The 23,924-nt window shown below is 33.7% G+C and overlaps 1 protein-coding gene across 13 annotated transcripts in view; it reads left to right on the plus strand.

The window, feature by feature from the left end:
- The window catches only part of Pfrx (6-phosphofructo-2-kinase/fructose-2,6-biphosphatase), a 57,465-nt gene that overhangs the window by 26,314 nt on the left and 7,227 nt on the right, over positions 1-23,924 (plus strand). For 2 of the 13 annotated variants that reach the window (XM_073973911.1, XM_073973915.1), the window contains exons 1-2: positions 728-788; positions 1,223-1,449. The exons of 6 other annotated variants lie outside the window; for them this stretch is intronic. Coding sequence is in view for 3 of the 7 variants with exons in the window: in XM_073973915.1 (XP_073830016.1) it covers positions 1,431-1,449 (19 nt within the window). In the remaining 4 variants the exon portion in view is untranslated. Of the gene's footprint in view, positions 1-650; positions 1,450-23,924 lie in introns of those variants that run through there. 5 more of the 13 variants (XM_073973906.1, XM_073973907.1, XM_073973912.1 and 2 more) reach the window with 5 other exon arrangements.

Raw genomic sequence — 23,924 nt, forward strand, 5'->3', positions numbered from 1 at the left:
CTATAGACGTACTGAAATTAAAAAAAAAAAAAAAAAAAAAAAATCAGATAATCTGAAGTAATTAGTCAAAAAAGAAATTCCCCAAAAATCCCCAAATATTTTTCAGATTTCCTCAACATTTTCCCAATTCCCCAAGTCGAAATTTTTTTCCCCATTTCAAATAAAAATTCCCCAATTTGGGGAAAATCCCCAATACTGACAACGCTGCTTGAAATTAAACGAAAACCATCCCGAAGATAACGAAGCATAATCTCCTATCTCCAGAGTAAAATAAAATCATAAATTTTAACATTTCTTTCTTTAAAAATTTAACGACTAACCCTGTAATTCTGTTATTGTATACAAAAATGTAATGAATGATGATAAATGATGATGATGAAGTATGCCGCCAATGGAGACCGGGTTCGTGTTAAATTTCTCAGACGCAAAAAAAAACGAAAAGCCCTCCAGGAGATAACGACGAAGCATATTCTCTCTAGCTCTCCATTTGAAGAGTAAAATAAATACCGCAATTTGCAAACCATAGTAGAAGAAGTCCCCACTTTTATTTTGATGAGTGAGGAGAGTACTCGTTTTGAGTACCACATAAAAATAAAGAGTATTCAAGAGAGATGAGTGTTTGACCTGCCAACAACAGATATAATGTTTTTGTGTTTGCAAATTTCTTTCTTTTTGCTGGTGCTGCTTGGCCGCATATATGAATTTATTATTTTCACATTTAGTACTCATTCTTGTTTTGGCCGTCTACGTGTTGAAAACAAAATACAAAAGAATTGTGTTGCTCTGAGGTTTGTCGTCTACAATTGGCAATAGTGTCAGTCACTCGGTTATCGTTTTTGTCGTTTCTGTTATACGATTTAACCATCTGTTGTCGCGAAAAAATTCAGCGCAGTTGTTGTCGGTTTACGGTCGACGGCCTATACGAGTGTCGTCTTTCATATTACGTTTTTTTTTTTGTGTAACTCTCTCCCAGACAATACACGACAAAATTTAAACAAAATATAATTCATTGTTAAGCATACATCTGTCGGATTGTTTAGCTTCGTCGTCGTCGTCATATGGCACAACATTCGTGGCGGTGTCGTCGTTGCGTTATTTCCTTATCGTCGGTTGATGCAATAGTGGATAAAATAAACATTTCTATCCATTCACGCGGTTATTACATTTGTTTAATGTGTGTTTTTGTTAGTTTGTGATTTCTTTTTTTTTTGCTATCTTTTAGTTTACATACATAAAGAAACAAAAAATCCAATTTGTTTACAACAAAAAGGAACAAAAAACATAATCTGCAAAACAACAAACGCGTGGAATTTTGCATCACTTGAAATAACCCTTAAGAGCACTTGATGTGCGTGTGATACTGGGCTTAACTGCGGGACCCCTAATCAGCAATCATTATCATATTTTGGGTTTTATTATCCATAAATTCAATGGCAACAAATTCAATTGGTAATTATAAAAATAAAACACCAAAAATATTTACAATCTACAAAAATGGAATCTATTATCTTGAGAAAGAGAGAAGATAAAAAAGAAGAAATAGAGAGAAAAATACAACAACAGCTGAATATAATTTATTACCAAAAAGGAAATACCTGTTGATCTTTGCAAATGATTCGTAATAAAATAAATCAATAAAAGTAGAAGAACGTAAAACAAAACCAAATGACGGTTTGTTGCTGAGAGTAACAGCAGCAGATGTTTGCTTGGCAAAAATTTTGATTTTATTTATTATAATTAATGAAAGGGTTGAGATTTTTTAAAATTGTTTTTTTGTGTTTTTTTATTTGAGGAAGAAGAAAACCCCATCAAAACAACTTTCGCGTTTATAGCCACCAAGCCAGGCAGCCAGCCAGCTAGTTTCAGACAGAATGTTTTACATGTGTTGATGTTGTGATGACAGACAGACACATGCCATTTTTGTTATATTTTTATATTTTAGTTTTCAAGTTCGTGTTTTTTTTCTAACTAAATTCGTAACTATAAAATTGTAAATATGAAAAATAGAAATTTAATGACTTGCGGATTACTTTTTTTTTAATAGAAAACAATTAAAATTCTTTTGAATATTACGTGTTTAAGAATATTCATTAGACGTTATTATTAAAGAAATTGGAATTTCCTGAAAATTTTCTTGAAAATTTAGTTTTTCATATATGTCGTATGATCGATATGGCTTCGCATAACAGTTATACGCCACAATGTCCCCAATTATAAGTTTCATGAGATGCAAAGTACACAATTAAACATTTTTATTGGGCCATAATTTGGAAATGGGCGAAATTTGTTTTTTTTTATTATTTTTTTTTTTATTATTTGTAGGCACTAATGATTTTTCAAGTAATTATGTTGTTGCAAATAATTTATTTTTGGAGTAATGTTCCTTCAAGTTATTAAAAATAGGTTTTATTTTTGAAATGCATTGGGCTTTCCTTAAAAATAAGGTTTATTCATATGGGTCGTATGATCTATAAGGCTTCGTAAAATAGTTATACGCCACAATGACCCAATTATAAGTTTCATGGGATGAACATTATTGTCTGTATTGGACAATAAAACATTTTATTGGCCCATAATTTAAAAATGATACGGTTATTTTAGTTAGTATTGTGAAGCACTAACGATAATTTTTTTTATAAACTTATTCATAGTTTGTCAATAAGTGTTTTCAAGTAATAATGTTGTTACAAAAAAGTATTTTAGTCTGTTTTTAATGTTCTTTTAAATAATTAAAACGATTCGTATTAAAGATAATTAAAAAAGATTTTCTTTAAATTTGCCTGCTAGGGCGAAGATCATTTTAGACTTAATAATACCCTCAGTATTTATGCTACGGGCAAAATGTGCCATTACGACTGTGCACATTTTTTCGGGGGCAAGTCTATACTTCCTGTGAAAATGGCCTGAACGCTGTAAATATTTGAAGAAGATTGAAAAATTTTAATCCTGGTATAATGATGCTATCGAGAGGAATGACTCCCAAAATAAGACACACTTCCAAAATTGACTATATATTAGGTACCTCCCCGGCAAAACTTTTGAGATTTTATCCTAATCTATATGTTTGTCGGCAAGTTCATAGGCCCAATCTGAAGACCTCCTATATGTATATACGTTTTAGGGAAAAAGGTGTTTCAATTCACACAACTTTAAATATTTTTCCATAGCGTTGCACTTATATTCGCGGACCAAACGGGCTCCGCATAGCTTACCACAGACCGATCTATCGCTATATACATATGTTGTCAAAAAGGTTTCTTTACTGCATCCCAAGTGCTGCCGGCTAGGAATTTGAAGACCGTGTTCCTACATCTCAGCGTATGGCAAATAACCCCCTGAACCCTAGAATTTTGGGGTAGTTTGTGGTTGGAATTCTGCTACAATCGGCCATGGCATTCTCCGCTGTCCATGCGGTGAACAGTGTGACCGTAGATTTAGTAGCGGATATTTGTATATTCCTCGCGGGAAAAAAGGTGGTAAGATCGGTTAAATGGAAGTTCAGTACAAGAGAGATAGAGCTTAACCAGTTCCGGAGATATCACCCCACTCTGGGGAACTCCTTGTTTCACTCTACGCTATTGGACTCCTTGTTCCTGAATTCCACGTACGACTGGGGTTTGCACATATAATTGTAAATCCAACGTTTCAAACTTAGCCGGAGTGTTGTCTACTCGATGTCTTCAAACAGCGTGGAGTGTATGACAGTATCAAAGGCTTTTAATAAATCAAGCGCTACCATCACTGTTCTATCACACGGCTTGCTCTGCTTACGGAACCCATGTTGGGTCTTTTCTACGTGCGACAAAATACATTTCATGTACACGTCAAGTTCAAGTGAGGCCACAACCTTCAAAATATCGAAAATCGGGCGGTACGGTTTTATGAGGACTATACCAAAACGTGGACCGATACAACCCATTTTCAGTAACAAGCATTCTAGGAGTAAACGAAACGTCTGTACCAAATTGTAAAGCTCATAATTGAAGGGATTATGGCCACTTATTGAACACGAAAAAGAATTCTCCCAAACATTTTTAGAAGATTTTGTTTTAATTTGAAAGGTCACACCTTGAACTACGTTCGTTTTTATACCCTCAGCATTTATGCTAACGAGGGTATATACACATTCATACGGGCAAAATGTGCCTCATCGAAATAATGGTTTTAGACTCCAAGTATGTTTGGACGAAATGTGTTTCAGACAATTTGGAGTTGCCATGTCCGCCCGTCTGTCTGTCTGGCTGGAGAGCACGATAACTCTCGAACGGATCAACCGATTCGGTCCAAAATTTGTCTTTCATAATATTTTGTCCAAACTTAGTTTAAGTTCGAAGATGGGCTATATCGGTCCACTCCTTCCGGTACCTCCCCCACAAAAGTTCGGAAATGTTCGGAAAATTTGTGTGCACTATAACTCTTGAAGGAAATAACCGATTTCGTCCATACTTTGCACATCGTGAAATTTCTACCAGACTTACATGAGGTTCCAATATGGACTCAATCGGTCCATTCCTTCGGGTACCTCCCACACAAAATTTCGGAAAAGTTCAGTTTAGGACCACTTCACGAATCGCTTTGATTTTTGTTGTAGCAACTTGCATTCACTGCCCCCCATATAACGGTATAAGTATCATCAGGGACAAGTCCATACTTCCTGAGAAAATAGCCTCAAAGTTATAAAAAACCCCTATGACACCGTGTGTAGTGGTTGCAGCGCAATATAACCCTCGAACGGATCTGCCTATTCGGTCCAAAATTTGGCTTTCGTAATATTTTGTCCAAACTTAGTTTAAGTTCTAAGATAAGCCATATCGGTCCACTCCTTCAGGTACCTCCCCCCCAAAAGTTCAAAAATATAAGAAAAAATTGTGCGCACGATAACTCTTGACCGATTTGGTCCATACTTTACACATCGTAAAATATCTACCAGATATAGATCAGGTTCGAATGTGGACTATGTTTGTCCATTCCTTCGGGTACCTCCCACACAAAATTTTGGATAAATTCACTTTAAGACCTGCTCTCGAATCACTTCGATTTTTGTTGAAGCAACTTGCATTTGCTGCCTCAATTACAGTAAAAGTTTTTTCAGGGCAAGTCCATACTTCTTGAGAAAAAAGCCCGAATGCTGTAAAAACCCCTATGGCACCATATGCGTTCGTCCACTCTTTGGATATTGTAATATTTCTTCGAATATTAGATGAAATTCGAAGGTGGTGCTTATAGGTTCACTCTTTCCGGTACCTCCACCACAAAAGTCCCAAAATATTCGCTAAAACAGTCCAGTCCTTATGGTACCACCCACTCAACATTTTTGTGTGGTTCGAGGATCCATTGGACATTTTTACTGAAGGTTTTTCTAGTGGCCCTGTTTATAGCGACATTATGTTTTTCGTAGGCTAGTATGATTAAAAAAAACCTTTAATCCTATCCATACTTTGGTCGGTGTATACGCCCAAAAATTTGGAAACCCCCCTAAATAATAAGTTTTTTTCCACACAGGCTGAGGGTATATCTCTGTCGGCAAAGCCGACTGATACTTTTTTTCTTGTCTTTTTTTTTAATATGCACATGTTTCTGACAAATGCCCGCCTACGAAACACTGTGTTTACTAAAGCAGTTTGCGGTGCCCACTGCAGCTCGAAAACGAATAAACCTATCAGTAAATGTTTTTGTGGAATCAAAAGAATAATAGTTCGTTTATATATAACGGGATTTAACAAACCGACTGGGTTTCAAATGTTTCAAATAAATCCTCATAAAGAAGGTTAACCCTTAAAAAGGCCATAATATAAACATGGCCTAAAACCTAGTAATATTGTCCTTAAGCGAAATGGAATTAAAAAAGTATCCATTTAAAAAAATAGTGAACTGTCCTTTCGAAGTCAACATTTCGATTTTAACTGAAAAAAATTGATCGTTTTTTTGCCATAAAACCGTAAAAAATATTTTTTCTAAATGGATCATCCGTTTTCGAGCTACAGTGGGCACCGCTTTCAAAAATGCCATTTGGAGAAAACCTCGTTTAAAACTTTACAAACAAATAAATAATTCGAATATACAATTTTCGAATGATTTGTGGTATAAATGCTGGTTTCCAAACTTAGCCTTCGTCCACCCACTAAAATAACATTCTAATATGCCTGATGATCGGACTTAACCACCCGTGATAATAATAGTTGAATGTGGTGATAACAGGTAATAAAAGGTCATTAGCAAAAGTTCATTCAGATGAAGAAGAGCAGAATAAATTGGGTATTATTAAATTCTAATAGAAATTCAATAAAAATAAATAAACGAGTACTGGGTTTGAATTATTGTTTTTTTTATTATTGGGTATTTGGAACACGATAAAAGTAAGCAGACAAAAAATTCTAAACAATATGTAATTACCAACAATTAACTGATAACAAAACATGTGAAAAGTATCAATATTAATTCTTTTTTTATCTAATTATCATAACTTGTATAATAAAATTAAATTACGTATTTATAGAGATTTAATTACAAGAAATTTCTTTGTAAGCAACAATGAATTCATTGCTAACAAAAAAATAAACAAGTTTTGAAATTCTATGAAATTATATCGAGTTGCAATGCAAAAAATACCCAAGAACTTCTTCTCACCACTCAAACGCCCCTCCCCTTCCATATCTATATTTTTGCTACATGACTAATGTGACAAGTTTTGAATTAATAGTATCGAATATAAACAAATAAACCAGATTCTTTGCATATTTTAAATATAAAATGAACACATTTTGATACAAAAGAAGAAATTTCATAAACAAATGTTGAGAGTCTTAGATTACATTGTTGTACTCATATTGAGATTCGAAATACATAAATACATATGTATGTATGTATATGTGCATTGTATTCACATTGTGCGAATAATGATGACTGCGGGGTAAAATAATAAAATTACATATTAAATCTAGTCATCATATTCTGTATTCTGAATATGGGTCATTTTATTAAAATGCAGATACGGTGAATATATTTTAGTGCAGTAAGCGCCAAGTTTACGTTTATGTATTGAATTTCTGTTAAAACGTTGTGGTTGTTACTTTGGATGAATACGTATGTTATCGGTTATCGTTAACATCGTTGTACTCCCCTGAATGATCTTTATTTCCATAGTAAATTGTATGGGGCCGAAGCCAATTTTCCCCCAATTGCTTAGATAAAGACAAGAATGACATAAAAACATTTGTGTAAATCTACTCGGATTTTAATATTACCTACGTTATAGGGCCCAAATATGGATATATATATATGGAGCACAATATCCAAATCTGACCCTATTTTCATAAATTTGTTGTTAACGGTAGCGGCTTACGGTAGTAATTGATATGTATACATGTACGTTCTTCTGCATAATCTTTGCAGTTCCAGAATGTGGCTGTTTCGATGGGATGTAATCACAGATCTACTTGAGGTAATTTAGTCGGTTTGGCAGCCGAAAATGCCGCATGCTAAGCAGCTGTCTTGCACGGTATCATCGACCCTTGCCTATAGGAATTTTAGCGGCTGAACCATCGCGAGCGTAGTTGAGCCAAAACTCTTTGATTTGTCGTGGGAACTGACGCCCCTCATCTGCGATAGATGGGCAATGTTCTCCGAGGACCGCATTCACACGATAGTTGTTTTTGGCACCAGATATTGCATCTGTGTCAAAGCTATTTAAACACCTGCTTAATAGGATTGTTGATCTAGGGGTTCTCCCTTGTATCGTTGGATCTCTCTTTCTAGATCATGAAGATCCCTCCTGACATGTCTGGGTGGAGACATCCACCATTTGGTGAGCGAGCAAGCATGCCATTATGTTACTGTGCTTGTCTCCTCATGTATATGAACCACTGAAGACATGAGGAGACATCCTGCCTGTTACATTTCGCCGGACGACATTCTGACAAGTTTGGATGCTTTTTCAACGCGCTTCACTTACATATATTCCATACCACACTGGCGCCGCATAGCTTACCACAGACTGATCTATCACGTTATATATAGTCAACAAGTTGCCTTTAAATGCACACAATGTGCTGCGGCTAGGTACTAGAGGACCTTGTTCCTACACATCTCAGCTTGTCGCAGTTGGTGGTCTGACCTGGTTTCTTTACCTGTACCCCAAGATCTGCCGTCTAGGGACTTGAGGACTTTGTTCCTACATCTCAGCTTGTCGCCGATAGCTGTGGTATGCGTGGACTACATGAACATACTGTCGAATATGACCCTTAGAATTTTGGAGTAGTTTGTGGTCGAAATTCTGCTCCCAAAGACCATGACATTCGGTTATGTGATGAAAACCGAATCGACTCGATTTGCAGAATCGAAATGGTATATAATCGGAGTGCCGCTGATGATATATATAGTTTTGCTTCTCAAAAGCCCCTTATTTGAATAATATTTTTAAAATCCATTTTCAATTTCATTAAAATATTCACCAAAATTAGAGATATACGATTTCGATTTATGGCAAAACGAGTCGAATCGTTTTCCATCACATACCTGATTCAAATCAGTACTCACCTCTGCCATCCATGTGATGAACAGAGTGGCGGATATTTGCATATTTTTGGGCCTTTTTAAAAATGGCATCAGGGAAGGTACCTGACACTACGATATCAATGTCGTCTGTAGGGGGTGGAATACAGGCGAGGTAGAGGTCAAAGAGTTCTGGAGATATCACCTTGTGAAACTCCCTGTTTCACTCTACGGGGCTTGGAGTTCTAGATCCTGCCGGTCACATATATAATTGTTTAGTCAACATTTCAAAAATGGCCGCAGGGTAGTCTGCTCGATGTCCTCAAACAGCTTGGAGTGCTTGACAATCTCAAATGCTTTTGACAACTCAAGAGCGACCATCACTGTTCTATCGCACGGCTTGCTCTGCTTGAGTCCTCGACTAATATGTATGGAGATGGTGTGCAGAGCTGATGATCGTTATCTGGATAGATATTTCTAACGCTGGGCAGGATTAAAGCCTCAAGGGTCTTTGCTACGGGCGACAAAAGTGAAATCGCTCAGTATGATTCGCTGACATCTTTGCCTGGCTTCGTAGTAGGCAGGGTGGCCCATTGTCCAGACATCGGGGACGATGTGGGTGGCTAGCGACAGGTTGATAACTTTAGTGACATGCTTTGAATGATTTGAACGTTCTTGATGACATTCGCAACATCATCCATTGTAAATTTTGGTGCTTCATCCTCGGCAGAAAAAGATCTGATGCGACGTTGTACTTTTCGCTTCGCCCTGTCATTCTCGACAAACTGTCGATTAAAATAACTTGCGGATCATTCAGCGTAACGTCACCAAACGTGACTGAGGTCCTATCTTCCTTCTTTTTAGGGTTCCATAGTGACTTAATCGTTGACTACAATTCACTTATTCCGAATCCAATGTTGCAATCTCCTCCGCTGAGCTTTCTTTGAAACAGTTTTTAAGTTTATAGAATCCCGAATTTCCAATGATACCGCCCGTTATAACTTAAATACGTCAGTAGTCATCATTCTAATAAGGGCACAATCACCACGCTCATACGTTTTTCGAGACTTCTTAATTTTGCTAATGAACGATATAATGACACTCTAAAGTCTGATTTTTTTTAAATCAAAAACAGAAAAGTGGAGAAATTTCTGAAGTTTCTGGACCTTGCCAGTAATAATAATTGCAAGAAATTGCCCACTTTTACTTTCAAAAAAATTGAATAAAATTTTGTAAAACGTGCAATTTGGTTGCAAATATATTGGCCACCACTGTATATCCCGACACGAAAAGGAGCTATACGTAGGTCTATCACGTTCCTTTGCATGTTATATAAAATTTCCCAAAGACATACCTTATACCTCAGTGTGGTATAGTTTAGAAAAATTTAGTGGCAACATTGGCATAAACGGATTGAGAGAGACACTGAGAGTACAATTACACATATACAGTGATGGCAATTTGGCGTTTTTTGCGACTATTTGTGTAAAAATTGTTACTTAGAAAAACTTGAGATTTTTTTACATTTAAAATCTTTTTCTGAAGCTGTAGTCTTGTCTCCCATATCATCTTAGGCTTATATCTCTGCGGACAGATATACTCGTAATGTGCTTGTTTTTATCACATACATGACCTTGAATATATAAACAAACAAAACAATAAAAAAAACGTGTTTATAAACAAATATTAAATATTTCGGAATATATATATATATATATATTTGGTTTTAATTAGTTTAAACCTTAATAATAGGTGGTTAAGTATATAACACTGCAAATATTTTATTTGAAATATATTTGTGTGTGTTTGTTGTATATACAAAAGAGCAGTATCATTGCAAACACGGAAAGTGAAAGAGAGAAGAGCAACCATGGAATTTTTCGGGTTAAAGGTACATTTTCCCCATACACATCCGTAGAAATAGTTGCATTTAAGTTTGTTTTTTATTGGATGAGTGCCAAATTCCGACAACTGTCAGCCAGCTAGCCATCCTGCATGCGTCACAAATATTCATAACGAAATAGTAGAAAAAAAAAAACAAAATTCTAAAGATGAAAAATAAAAAAGAAAAATTCTTATCAAAAGCAATTTTAACATTTGTACCTAAATGTTAAATACATTTATATAAATCTGTGTATGTATATTAGGGTGATGAGTTTTTACAACCTCGTATTCTTGTATTATATTTTGATGAATTTTTTATTAACATTACATAATATTTTTTTGATATAAGGTAATTCGATAAAAGAAAACCTCACGCAGAAAATTATTTGGAAATTTTTAGTTTAATTTTGGGCACTTTTGTAAGGTCACTGTAAGCAGATATGTCATTGAACACAATATCACAAGACTTCCAGCGTGTATTGCAAATGTTTGGGATGTGCTTAAACTTTAGAAAAGGGATCCCACTCCTCTTAGTGAAGTCGTGGAAGACAGATACAAACAAGTGAAGTGGAAGAGAAACTTAAAGCCGTTCCTCCAGACACCTGTTTCTTTAACATCAGTTTTACCATTGATTGAGAATAATTTTTCATCAAATCCTGCACAAAGAAGACTTCGATACTTGGCATTTATTCGAACAATGGAATATCCCTGAGGGGTGTCTTCATTCTGCCCATATATATGTACTTTAGTTCAAGTCTGTTTTCGTAAATGGTTTTTTAGTTTTTATATAAAAATGATCTCTACAAGAAAAATCCACTAGTATTTATTATATTTCTTAAATTCTACGTTAAAAAAAAAAAAAAAACAAAAAAAAAATTAAAAAAATTTAAAATTAAAAAAAAAAATGTGGGAAATTAAAAAAAAAATTAAAAATTCTTAAAACGAATTAAAAAAAATGTCTAATTAATTTCTTGTTAGAGTCGAGCTTAATGACCGACGATTTTTTTTAATAAATCGCGGTCAGCGTTGACATTTTTAGAATTTTTTAGATTATCACGATTTTGCAAAATTTTCCCAGATGTAAGCGGTTTTTATTTATTTAATGTTAGTTAAGGGCACCGTACATGACATCGTTTTATAAGGAGGCAATACAGTGAGTGCATTGTCCCGATTTGAACTTCTATATCTCAAAAATTGTAAAACCATCATAAAGGTCAATCTTGTAGAGAATTTTCACAGCTACAATCTAGTCCTATTTCTATAGGACTTGCTGTTTCCAAACAAAATCGTGAATACCTAAAAATCCCTAAAAATGTGAACTTTGATCGTGATTTATTAAAAAACGCTTTGGCGACTTTTTGTTCTTTTATTTTTCTCTTCAGAATCCGCAAAAACTTCCCTGGTATAAGCTCGTTTCATTTAAATTTGGTTCAATTTTGTTTTTTAAATGGTTTTTAGTTTTTAAATAAAACTTATCTCTACAAGAAAAACGCAGGTGTATTTTTTTTTTTTTTTTTTTTTTGATTTCTTTTAATTCTACGTTAAAAAATAAAAAAATTAAAATATGAAAAATGTTTTTGTTAAGAAATGGGAAATTTAAAAAAATTAAATAATTTAAAAATTCTTAAAACAAATTAAAAAAATGTCTAATTAATTTCTCGTTAGAATCTAGCTATGATTTTTTGCAATTGAAAAAGGAAAGTCGAAGATTCGAACACACACAACCACCATTATGTGACATGTTTCGCAGTTGGTAGCAGCTCATCAGACATATCGGTTGTGAATTGGCTTCTCTGTCATCGAACTTTTCATTTCTCAAATGCGCAATCGAACTTTTCATTTCTCAAATGCGGGTTTTTTTACAGTGATGAGCTTTTTTCTCATTCAACCTGTATGACTTTCCACGACAAACTTTTTTTAGCGCAGCCTTCGGAAGTTACGAGTTTGCCTCTGAACGCAACCACTGCACCACTGTAGCTCCCCAAAAAGGTAGCAAGTAAATGGAAAACACATACATGAGTAAAAAAATTCCCTTTTCATTCCCCCCTCAAATTGAACGTAAACGACGGAATAGCAACCAAAAAAGATCACGAGCAGTGTGACCAGATTTAAAAAAGTGTTGCAGCTAAATCAGCATTAAAATAATGCTAAAAAATGCTAAAATAAATATTAAAATGCTAAAAAATAATGCTAAATTTAAAAACGTTATTTTTTTTAATAAAATGTACCCTCCGCCATAGTATAGTGGGTATATTAAGTTTGTTTTTCCGTTTGTAGCGCATTGAAATAGTTATTTGAGACCCTATATTCATAATAAGAGTAAAATTCTTAATCGATCTATCCACATCCACAAAAATTGAGATAGGACACTGAATATTTGGAAAGATTCGTCTTTTGTTTGCAGGCAGGTCAAGTTTGAAGGTGGAATATATCATTCCATATTTTGATACAGCCCCTATAAAACGGTATCGGCCGATTTCACGTATAATGCTGTTTTTGGCTACATTTTCAGGCTGAACGGGCATGATTTGGTATTTAAGGTTCCAAAAACCTTCTCCACCAAAAGTTGTGGACACAGAGTCCACGTTTTGGCATATTTTTTAGCTACATCTTCAGACCGATTTAGTTATAGTTTCGTACTTAGTATTCCTTGTGGTAAAAAATCCTATCTACCAAAAAATGCGGAACCATCCGATTTCGGGTATCTTTTATGTTTTTAGCTACATTTTCAGACCGAACAAGCCGTAATTTAGAATTTAGGGTTGTCAAAAAACGTCTCCATTAAAAATTGGGGACATAGGTCAATGTTTTGGAATAGGCCCCATAAAAAAGTACCGACTGATTTAAATTATTTGGGTGTCAATTAGGTTCAAAGTGGTTAAGCAACTTCTTCACCATAAATCACAGTCACATACCCATTTTTGGGCACCATCGGATTTAGTTTGTATTTTACATTTTCGGGCAAAATTGGATGTCATTTGGTATTTAAAGTTCGCAGTAGGTAAGATTTTCCCCATCGAAAATTTAGTACATATTCCCATGTTGTGGTAGAGCCCCCATATATTTCATGTAGTTTCAAGTTTTTAGAAGACTGAATTATTAGTATTTGGGGATGCCAGTGGTCGAAAAACTTTTCCACCTAAAATAGTGACATTGGTACTTTTGTAACAAGAAGAAAAACTAACTATTCCATATCAGTTCTGAAAATTTCATGGTGGAGGTGGACGTTTTTTACTTGTTTTATTGTATTTGCTTATTCACATTTCCATACCTTTAAACCAGAGCAAAGACGAAAAACTACGTTGGTTTGAGCTGTTAAAAGAGCTGTTCTATTCAATTCAACCAACATTTATCAGATTTTTTATAAAAAAAAAGTACTAAAATATCTCTGATTTCGTGGATAGAATAATGCTAAATTAATATTGAAAAATGCTAAGAAAAATGCTAAATGCTAAATGGAAATTTTGCGGCTAAATACAAAAAAATGATGCTAAATTTAGCTGCGAAAATGCTAAAATGGCCACACTGATCACGAGGATCAACTCAGCATAAATTTAGGAGAGTTAATTATTTTCCTAACACAACCATAAAAAACATATCCTTTTGTCATTCTCACTAGTTTTCTTCAATTTGTGGGAATCATAAAAAATCGTCAAAACTTTTTTCAAATAGATTCGATTCAAAATGGAACACCTTCACTTAATTGTTTCTGCTACAGGAACAAATTTCGAGAAAAATGATAACCCTAATGTATATTGTTATGTGCAGAAACAGATATGACAACAATTTTGTTTTGATACAATAGGCTAATGCAGAATTTTATTTTTGATAAAAATAATATTTGAAATATACATATTTGTTTTTAATTTGGCAAAAAATGCCTTGTTATGTTTTCCCTTATATATTAGAAAAATACATAAATTTGTTTAGTGGAAAAATATTGTTTTGTTATTTGTCAAAAATATATAAGAAACTGATGCCAAATATTTCTAAAATGAAAACAACAAAATAATTTTACTTTTTGATAATAACATCTATTTTGATTGTCAAAATGGAGAACATTTTTTATTTTATGTAAAAAACGCTTAAATTGCCACATTTATCACTTGCCGTACAACAGCTGATCATCATAACAAACAAAAACATTATTTTCGTTAACAACAATTTAAAATACATACATATAATAAATATTGATATTGACTAAACACTACTGCCCTTTTGAACATATTGTATGATGAATGGATGGATGGCATGACAGACAACTTGTACTCAATAGCAATGTATCTCAAATTATTGTTAACGAAAACATTAGTTGTGTCTTTTAACTTTTTTAGTAAGATTTACTCAGTAACTTGTTTTCAGAGAGTAAGAACAATTGTACGGAAAAAGAGAAAAAGTAAAAAAGACAGCATTTAGAAAACTTTTGCAAATAATATACATATATAATATATGAAAGAAAAACTAAATTGAAAACAATGGAAAAGTTCCACAATTTTAAGTATAAATAAAAAGATAAATGATAGATTAATAAAATAATTAATAAGTAACGGAATCGCTATATTTGTAGTGTTTTTTTGACAAAAATAAAACAAACATGGTGATTGAAAAACAGCTGATCGAACTTGCTAAGGCGGCCATCAGACCATCTGCTTTTTCACATGTAGTTCGTCACTTTGGGTATACTATCTATTACCCAGCCAACAATTTTTGCCGAGATCGTACCGAATTCGGATGTATTTTCTGCACAAGTTTCCATTTCTGATGCCGTAATCGCATGCAAAACAGTTCCGAATTTGTGTGAAGCGGTTCGCAGAATTCGGAACGTTTTGTCGAGGGAAATTCGGAAAGAACATTCTAGTTTCTACACGAATTCGTTTAGAATTCGAAAGATTTTCTGATAACACTCTGAAGAAATATTCGAAAATCTGAAGAAAAAAGAATTCTTTTCGGAGATTTGTTTCGAGATTCTGAAAATTTTCGGAACAAATTCTAAAAAAATTCTAGATATTTTCTCCGTAAATCGGAAACTATTCTGATGTTTTATTAGATATTCTGAATATTTTCTCCCAAAATTCTCAATGTTTGTTAGGATACGATTCGAATTCCTCATCGATTAAATTGGAACTTTATTTAAAATATTTGTTGAACTTTTTATTATTACAATGATGATGAAATAGTATTCGTCGCTGCTGCCCACTGAATTGCACATTTATAAAATCATAAAGCACAGTCCTTGCGTACAAATTTTCCATTTGATTTATCTAAAATAGAAATAACAATATTATAAACAACGTTTTAGAAAATGTGTATACAATCTTACACTTTCATTTATTGTAAAATATGTGCCAATTTCATCACAAAATAACTTGTTCCTTTACGTCTTATTCACTTAACAGCTGCAAAATAACTAAAAAACAAGCAATATCGTGAAGACACAAAAAATCTCTCCCTTTTCTTTAAATCAACTCTCGACGAATGTTCGGCAATTTTGTTCCCGAGAGAGAGAGAAACGAATCAAAATTTCCCATTAGAGTATGTGCAGATTACTCGCAACATTTTCGAAAACAAGCGCACGAAAGTGTGCAGAAATTCTTAAACGAAATCTTGCTGAAGATCACTTCAATTTCTGAGGGAAATTTGGAGAATTCCGTACATTTTCTAAACAAACTTTGGAAAACCTCTTAAAAGAATCTAATATCAGAGCGCTCGGCAACAATTGTTTACTGGGAAGCAAATATATTTGCTTCTTATGACAAACAGCTGTTGTATCGCAAGAAATAAATGTGGCAAATTCAGCGCTTTTTAGTCAGTTTTAATGACCAAACGAAACCCTTTTTTTTTTGTTCATAAATATATTACAAAAGTGAAACCGTTATACTTCCACATTATTTAAAACTAGTTTTAAATCCATTGTGTATATTCTAATATGGGGTTTCAAACATTGCTTTCTCATATAAAGCATAATCTGTATTTAAAAGATCCGGTAATGCTACAACCAAACCACTTATGGTTGTAGCATTACCGGAATTTTTACTTGTTTCAAATTCAGCCTTATCACATTTTGTTAATGTATCTTAAATACTTTAGTCAAATAACCAAAGTCGCCGACATGACCGTGACGACGACTCTTGTGTTATCAAAATATTTAATTTCTGTTGGCAAAAAAAAAAAAATATCGCCTTAAGTCCAAGGTACAAGTGTATGCAAAAATATTTTTTTTTTTTGTTTCAACATTTAATTTCTTTTTGCGTGAACGCAGGCTTTTGCTGTAGTATTTTTCCAAAACCTTTAACTTTTGATGGAACAATTACAAAATATAAAATAAAATATTTTTTTTTGTAAACAAATTCAAAGTCTAGGCAAAAGATCAATATTAACAAAACAAATGAAATCAAATGTAAATTCAGTAGTTTTATAAATACTCCGTAACTACATATGTACATAAATAAATAATCATGATATTGGCAAACGCCTATATAATTCATACAAATGTTACATACATATGAGGGTATTGTAGATTCAAATAATCTAATAGTTATTTATTATTATTATTATTTTTTTTTTTTGTTATCAAAATTTGCGTGCTTTAAATGACATTCGTCATTAACACCTTTTTTTGTAGGGAATTGACTGGCAGATGATGATTGCTATCAGGTGATTTTGTTTATCAAAACAAACGTTAATACTTAAAATGCATAATGATTTTGTTTTTAAATTTGATTTTCTAATAATAATCGTATAAAGAATGCTCTCCCGGTAATCAACGCATACAAACTGAACATTATAAATGCATATATTTTTTCTCTTTTATAAAAAATTTCAATATACGTATTATATGTATATGCAGACATGTTTATGTTCTTATTTACTGTGTTATCAGTTAATAAAATAATAATATTGCTATTATGAATTGAATTTCAATAAAAAAAATAACACAAACATTTCGAAATTGTCTGCTTCTCTTTGTTGTTAAATGGTCGGTTCAATGCATTGTATCATCGGAATTTGTCAATAAAAAGTTGTTTTTGTAGGCAAAATATGCAGGACAAAGTTCTACAAAAATTTGATTAAATGCCATTACATTTCGAAAACATTTGTGCACAAAAATATACCAAACACTAGACAGCGGAATCCTATGCAAATGCATATATGGTTAGGATGGTCGTAGTAAAAATCTGATTAGACAGAAACTCGTTTTATCAACAAATAAAACTTATTACGCCCAGATTTGTTTGCATATTTTGCAAATCGTGCATATTTTGACATATTTTTACATATTTGCATAAAATGAGCATATGCAAAAACATATGCATGGATTTGTGGCCTGAATATCCCACTGACATGGCTGAAATTTGGTATTAAGTCTTCATTTGGTGGTATGAAACTTTACACCTGAAATTTGTTCGCACAGGTCCACGTCTTCATATACCCTCCATAGAACGGTACCTCACGATTTCCGATATTTTGAAGGTTGTAGCCTCAACATCACACTAAAATGAATGAAATTTAGTATTAGGTCTTCGTTGGGGGTATAAAACCCCCCCTTAAATTTTTTGGTATAGGTCCACGTCTTCATATAGCCCCCATAGAACGGCACCTCCCGATTTCCAGCACTTTGAAGGTTGTGGCCTCAATATCCTTCCGAAATGGGTGAAATTTGGTATTAAGTCTTCCTTGGGGGTAAAAAACTTTCCACCTAAAATTTTTCGGTTTAGGTTCAGGCCTTCATATAGCACCATAGAACGATACCTCCCGATTTTCGGTATTTTGAAGGTTGTGGCTGTGGTTATAAATTTCTCTATTTTATTGACTTGTCTGAAGAGAATTTTAAATTATGCCCAGTCCCAAAATTTGACATCAATTGGACCAAAAATATGGGATGCATAAAATTCCGCTATCTACCAATCACCAATAAATCAATGTTTGTATTAATGACACTTCCACAAATATTTTACTTTGATACAAACATATGTTCCCGCAAACATCCCAGAATGGACAAGGAAGACTTTTCTCAAGAATGACCACACCACCCCGATTAATATTACCTTAATAATATTGGACCTGTTTTTTTATCACCGAGACTGAAAGGCATGCCTGAAGATACCATTAGTAGAGAAGTTTTACATGGCCAGGAAATACTCAGGAAATGTCTGTCACCAACATTACGCAGAGTTGTAATTTTGCCACGGTTGAAAATGTAATGTTATGGGAATCGAACTCGGATATTCAGTGTGCACGATGGGTATTTTCTAGTGACACGAACACGACAATGGCCCACTTCTAGCTGTGCTCTAATCTCTTCTGTCGATGATAATTTTAACGATTTTACCATTTTACATTGTTTTAAAAACAGCTACATTGACAATACTGTTCACTGAAAAATTATGGTTCTTGCAGTTCACTTGTTTGTATTGATCAGCTGTTTTAGATGTATTGCCATTGTAGGATTTTTTAACTTAATCTAAGTTTATTTCAGGTATCGGCATCATATTTTCTATTGCATACTTTAGGGGTTAATTGTGTCATTGTGTGAGTGCATTTCATAACCTTTTTTTTCCGATTATTTTCCGAGTTCGTTTTCGTTCCGATTAATTTTCGAGTACTCTGCACATACTCTGAAGTGCAGAGTATTTGCAGATTTTTCGATTAGTTCCCGAGTACTCTGCACATAATCTGCAAAGAAATTTTGATTCGTTTCTTTTTCTTGCGAGCTAAATTCCCGAACTTCGTTTGAGAGTTGATTGTCAACTATTAACGGCAAGGGAAATTTCTTTGCTTTGTTGACATGCTGCAGCTTGTGTTTTAGTTATATCGCAGCAGTTAAGTGAGAAAAACGTAGCGGAACAAATTATTGTATATTTTAAAACAAATGAAAATGGGAAGTTTGCTGCATACACATTTTGTAAACAGTTGTTTGTGGAACAGAGCAATTGTTAGTTCTATTTTAGATACTCAAATAAAGAACAACAGCGTGATGGCCTATGGAAACTTCATTAGGAAAGACTGTGTTTTAAAATTAATACTATTAAATCCAATTTATAAAGTTCAACAAATAAAGTTCAACAAACATCCGAAAATTTTACGAATTTTGTATAAATCACCAGAATTTGTTCCAATTTTCAGATATTTTCAGATATCGGATCAAACATCTGAAAAAGTATACGTAATTCATCCTATTTTCTGTCCATTTTCGAATGTTCTTTTAGGGGTTTTTTCCGAAATTGTGCAGAAAGTCGAAAATTCCCTTTTTTCACTCGAATTTTTTACGAATTCATTCAAAATTCGGAAGAAACTCAAATGTTCCTTCCGTTTTTTTCCGCAAAACTTTCCGAATTCGTGGGCATCTTCACGCAATTTTTTCCGATTTCGGAACGAATTCGGCATCAGAATCGGAAACTTGTGCAGAGTTTCGTTCCGAATTCGGAAAAAATTGTTAGCTGGGAAGTTGCTTTTAAAATTGTTCAAACGTATCTGACATCCGACATTTGGTTTGCTGGGTACACATCTTAGCAATGTTAATTGTTGTACATAATGCATATTTTTAGGCGTCGAAAATGCTATAAAATATTTTAATAATAAAAACTAAACTAACGGTTTTCAGCTATACAATTGCTAAGAGGAGAGTAGTTTAGTACATTTGCAACTTGTCCAATGTTGGGTAAAGATACAATCCATTCACCATAGCGTTCGTTCAGAGCAGATTTTACAATGACGTTTGATTGAGTTTAATTTCCACTTTATACCAACAACGTAATAGTCTAACAATCCCTATAATTAACGCAAAATGACCAAGGCCAAGGAATGCGCCCTATTATTGAACACAATTGCATATGTACACTAGGGTTATAACTTTTTGACTTTTTTTCTCAAAAATGATTTCTTGTATAACTGAACTTTTGCAGATTAATGACTAAAATAACGTTTATTTACATACAGTACGTATTAAAAATGGCCATGCACACACAAAAAACTTTAAAATATGTTTTTTTAATTTTTTGAAAAATTCTATGAAATAAAAAAAATATTTTTGGAAAAATAAATATTTCCTATTGCAACAATAAATAAATGACATTTTGCCTATTATTGACTACAATAACTTTTATTCCATATAAATATTGAGAAATGTCTCGCACAAAATTCTTTTAATTAATATGATATATGAAATAAAATTATATATGATATAAACTGATATATATGTAATTATATAAATATATACATTTTGTGAGAAACAAAAGGCTATGCCATTTTGGTTATGTCGTATAGCTCCAAAGCTTATTTTCAGTTATATATCTGATTATATTGACTTCAAAAGTATGTCAAAAAACTCACATAGTAAATTTTTCAAAAATGTTTCTTATAATAAAAATTATATCTAATCTTAGGTAAAAAAAAAATCATCAAAATATGATACAGGGATACGATATTGTAAAAGAGTTATAACCCTAATGTACATATATGTATATGATGACTATGCCTATTGTCATAAGCATCCAATTAATTTTTGCGATCAATGTGTGTAATAGAATGCACTTTTTTATTTATTTTTTCATTCCTTTTTTTGCATTGTTTTTCCTTGTGTAATTTGTATTAACTTTACCAATCAATTGAAAATGTCATATATGGAATTGTTTCTAACGTATGTATGTACGTACGCACATAGATATGTATGTATGTCTATAATTAATTTTCATTCTGATTGTTTGCTGCTTCTGTCCCCACTTTACATTCATTAAACTGGGGGTTTAGATTTTCTATTTAGTTTTTTTTTCTGCTATTGCCTTTTTATTGGAAAATACTTGGAAATAGGAGAATACATTTAAAAGGAGGAGAAGGGGAGGGGTAAGGTGTATCGGCTTGGAATTAGGGATAGGCAATGGAAAGCAATAATCGATTTTTCGACTTTTCGATTTTGGTCTAAAACTAAAAATTAGATTTTTCGGTCTGGCGATTATTTATTTCATTTGTCCTAAAGCTCAACTTTCGATTTTTTCATAACCGCAGAAAATCGATTATTCGTCTATTTTCGAGTTTTCTTTTGAAAAATTATCGGACGAAAATGTTCACAAGTAAATTCCATTTTTTGTGCAAAGTGATTTTTTCAAGACACTATAAACAACCCAACACATGGTCGTATGTAAAATTGTCCTAAGTACGCTTATGCTAAAAACTGTCAAACTTAAAAGAAAAAACAAGTAATAACGGTGTTAAGTTCGGCCAGGCCGAACTTGTTATACCCTCCACCACGAGTTGCATTGAAGTAAAGTGGAACAATTAGTTTCCTTTCGTTTATTAAGAAAACTAAATACCAAATTTCAGCAAGCTCGGTAAAACAATGTGGCTAATGTTCAAAATACCGAAATTCGGAAGGTGGCGTTCCATTGGGGCTATATCAAAACGTCGATCTATACCTACAAAATTCTGGCGGAAAGTTTTTAGAATCAAAGAAGACTAATACCAAATTCCCGATGTTTCGGTAAAACCTTCAAAATACCGAAAATAAAGAGGTACGCTTCTATGGAGGATGTACTGATAAATTTCTTCTGATATAATTTATAAACCATGGACCACTAAATAACAAATTTCAGTCTTTCGGTGGGATATTGACGTCACAACCTCCGAAAGTACGAAAATCGGGAGGTATTGTTCTGGGGGCTATATCGAAACATGGACCTATATCGACGAATTTCAGTCAGAAAGGCCTTCACCTCCAACAAAGACTATATACCAAATTTCAGCCAATTCGGTGGGTTGCTGTGGCTACAACCTTCAAAATACCGAAAAACGGGAGGTATCGTTCTATGGGGGCTATATGAAGGCGTAGACCTATACCGACAAATTTCATATGGAACGTTTAATATCTTAAATGAAGACCAAATACCAAATTTCAGCCATTTCGGTGGAATATTGAGATCCCAACCTTCAAAATAGCGGAAATAGGGAGCTACCGTTCTATGGGGGCTATACTAAGGCATAGCCCTATACCGATAAATTTCATATGAAACGTTAAATACCCTAAATGAAGACCAAATACCGAATTTCAGTCATTTCGGTGGAATATTGAGGCCGCAACCTTCAAAATACCGGAAATAGGGAGGTACTGTTCTATGGGGGCTATACTAAGGCGCAGACCTGTACCGACAAATTGTTGGGGGAAGGTTTTATATCCCCAACGAAGACTAAATACCAAGTTTCAGCCATTTCGGTGTGATAATGAGGCTAAAACTTTCAAATTAACAAAAATCGGGTCGTACCGTTCTATGGGGACTATATCAAAACGTGTACCGATATAGCCCATTTGCAATACCAAACCTCCTAACAGAAACTTCTGTATCAAATTACAAAGCTCTATCTTAAAAATTGCGAGCTGTATCTTGATTTCTACAGACGAACAAACGAACATGCTTAAACCTCCCAGTCCACTTGTCGATTAAATTCGACATTAACCAATGCTTTTATATGGACAGAAATTATTAGAAATACTTTATAGAGCCTCCGATGAATATTTCGTCGTGTTACAAACGAAATGACAAATTTAATGATACCCTCCATATTATGGTGGAGGATATAAAAATGTCAAATGACGCTTGGCGACACTGCGTGTTGCCTTAGCCAAAAAGTTTTCTAGTTCCACTCGTACCCTCCCTCATTAGTCTAAGGGCTGAGGTTATAAAAATTGAATTTTTTGCGTGTCCTTTTTCAATATTTTCAAGGTTATTCATTCGTGCAACAGGAAATAAATGTTGGGAAAAGGAAAACAATTATTCAACCCAATAATAAATGTTCAATTGAGCGAGATTTCCCACTACCAACCACGACCTATTCAAAATATTAAGCAAAGAGCTAAAATAATGGATATTATGCTGGTATTGTTAAATACTTACTTAGCTGGCCCATTACAGAACATTTGTTCCATAAGCCCAAGAAAGAAAAGATCTCCAATATCTGTGTTTGCTGCTTCGCTTTCTGGAATACCGCGCTTATTCATCTCTTCATCCACTTGTTAGCTCCAACTAAGCTTAGGCCTGCCAATTCTGCGTGCATCGCCATGTGGGACGTATTTATACGCCTTTTTTGCGGGTTCATCATCGCACATTCTTATGATATGGCCTAGCCAAAAACCGTTACATCTCGATACGTTTATCTATACTAATGTCGCAGCGTAAATATCTGGTCAATGGTGGATTTGTCAGGTCTAAAGCCGCATTGGTATGGTCCAATTATTTCGTTGGCCATAGACTTTAGTCGTTCGCACAATATCCTTGACATTATCTTGTAGGCAATAGGGAGAAGACTTATGCCCCTATAGTCAGAGCATATATTAATTTCAACAATTTTAAATTTCCACTCTTATTTGGGCTTCGATCCACCCCTCCCCATTTATTTAAAATAGGAGAAAAAGTGAAAGTGAGAAATCTCCCTCTAGCGAAAATTTGTAATTGGACTGATTGTCTACTACCACTTCTTTGCACAATTTCTTTCAGTGTATTTCCCGGTTACAAAATCCCCCTAAATATTGTCGGTGTGTGTGTGTATGTCGTGGATTTCCAATG

This window comes from Musca autumnalis, unplaced genomic scaffold (genome assembly GCF_047663935.1).
Source record: "Musca autumnalis isolate F117 unplaced genomic scaffold, ASM4766393v1 scaffold_3, whole genome shotgun sequence".
Lineage (NCBI taxonomy): Eukaryota > Metazoa > Arthropoda > Insecta > Diptera > Muscidae > Musca > Musca autumnalis.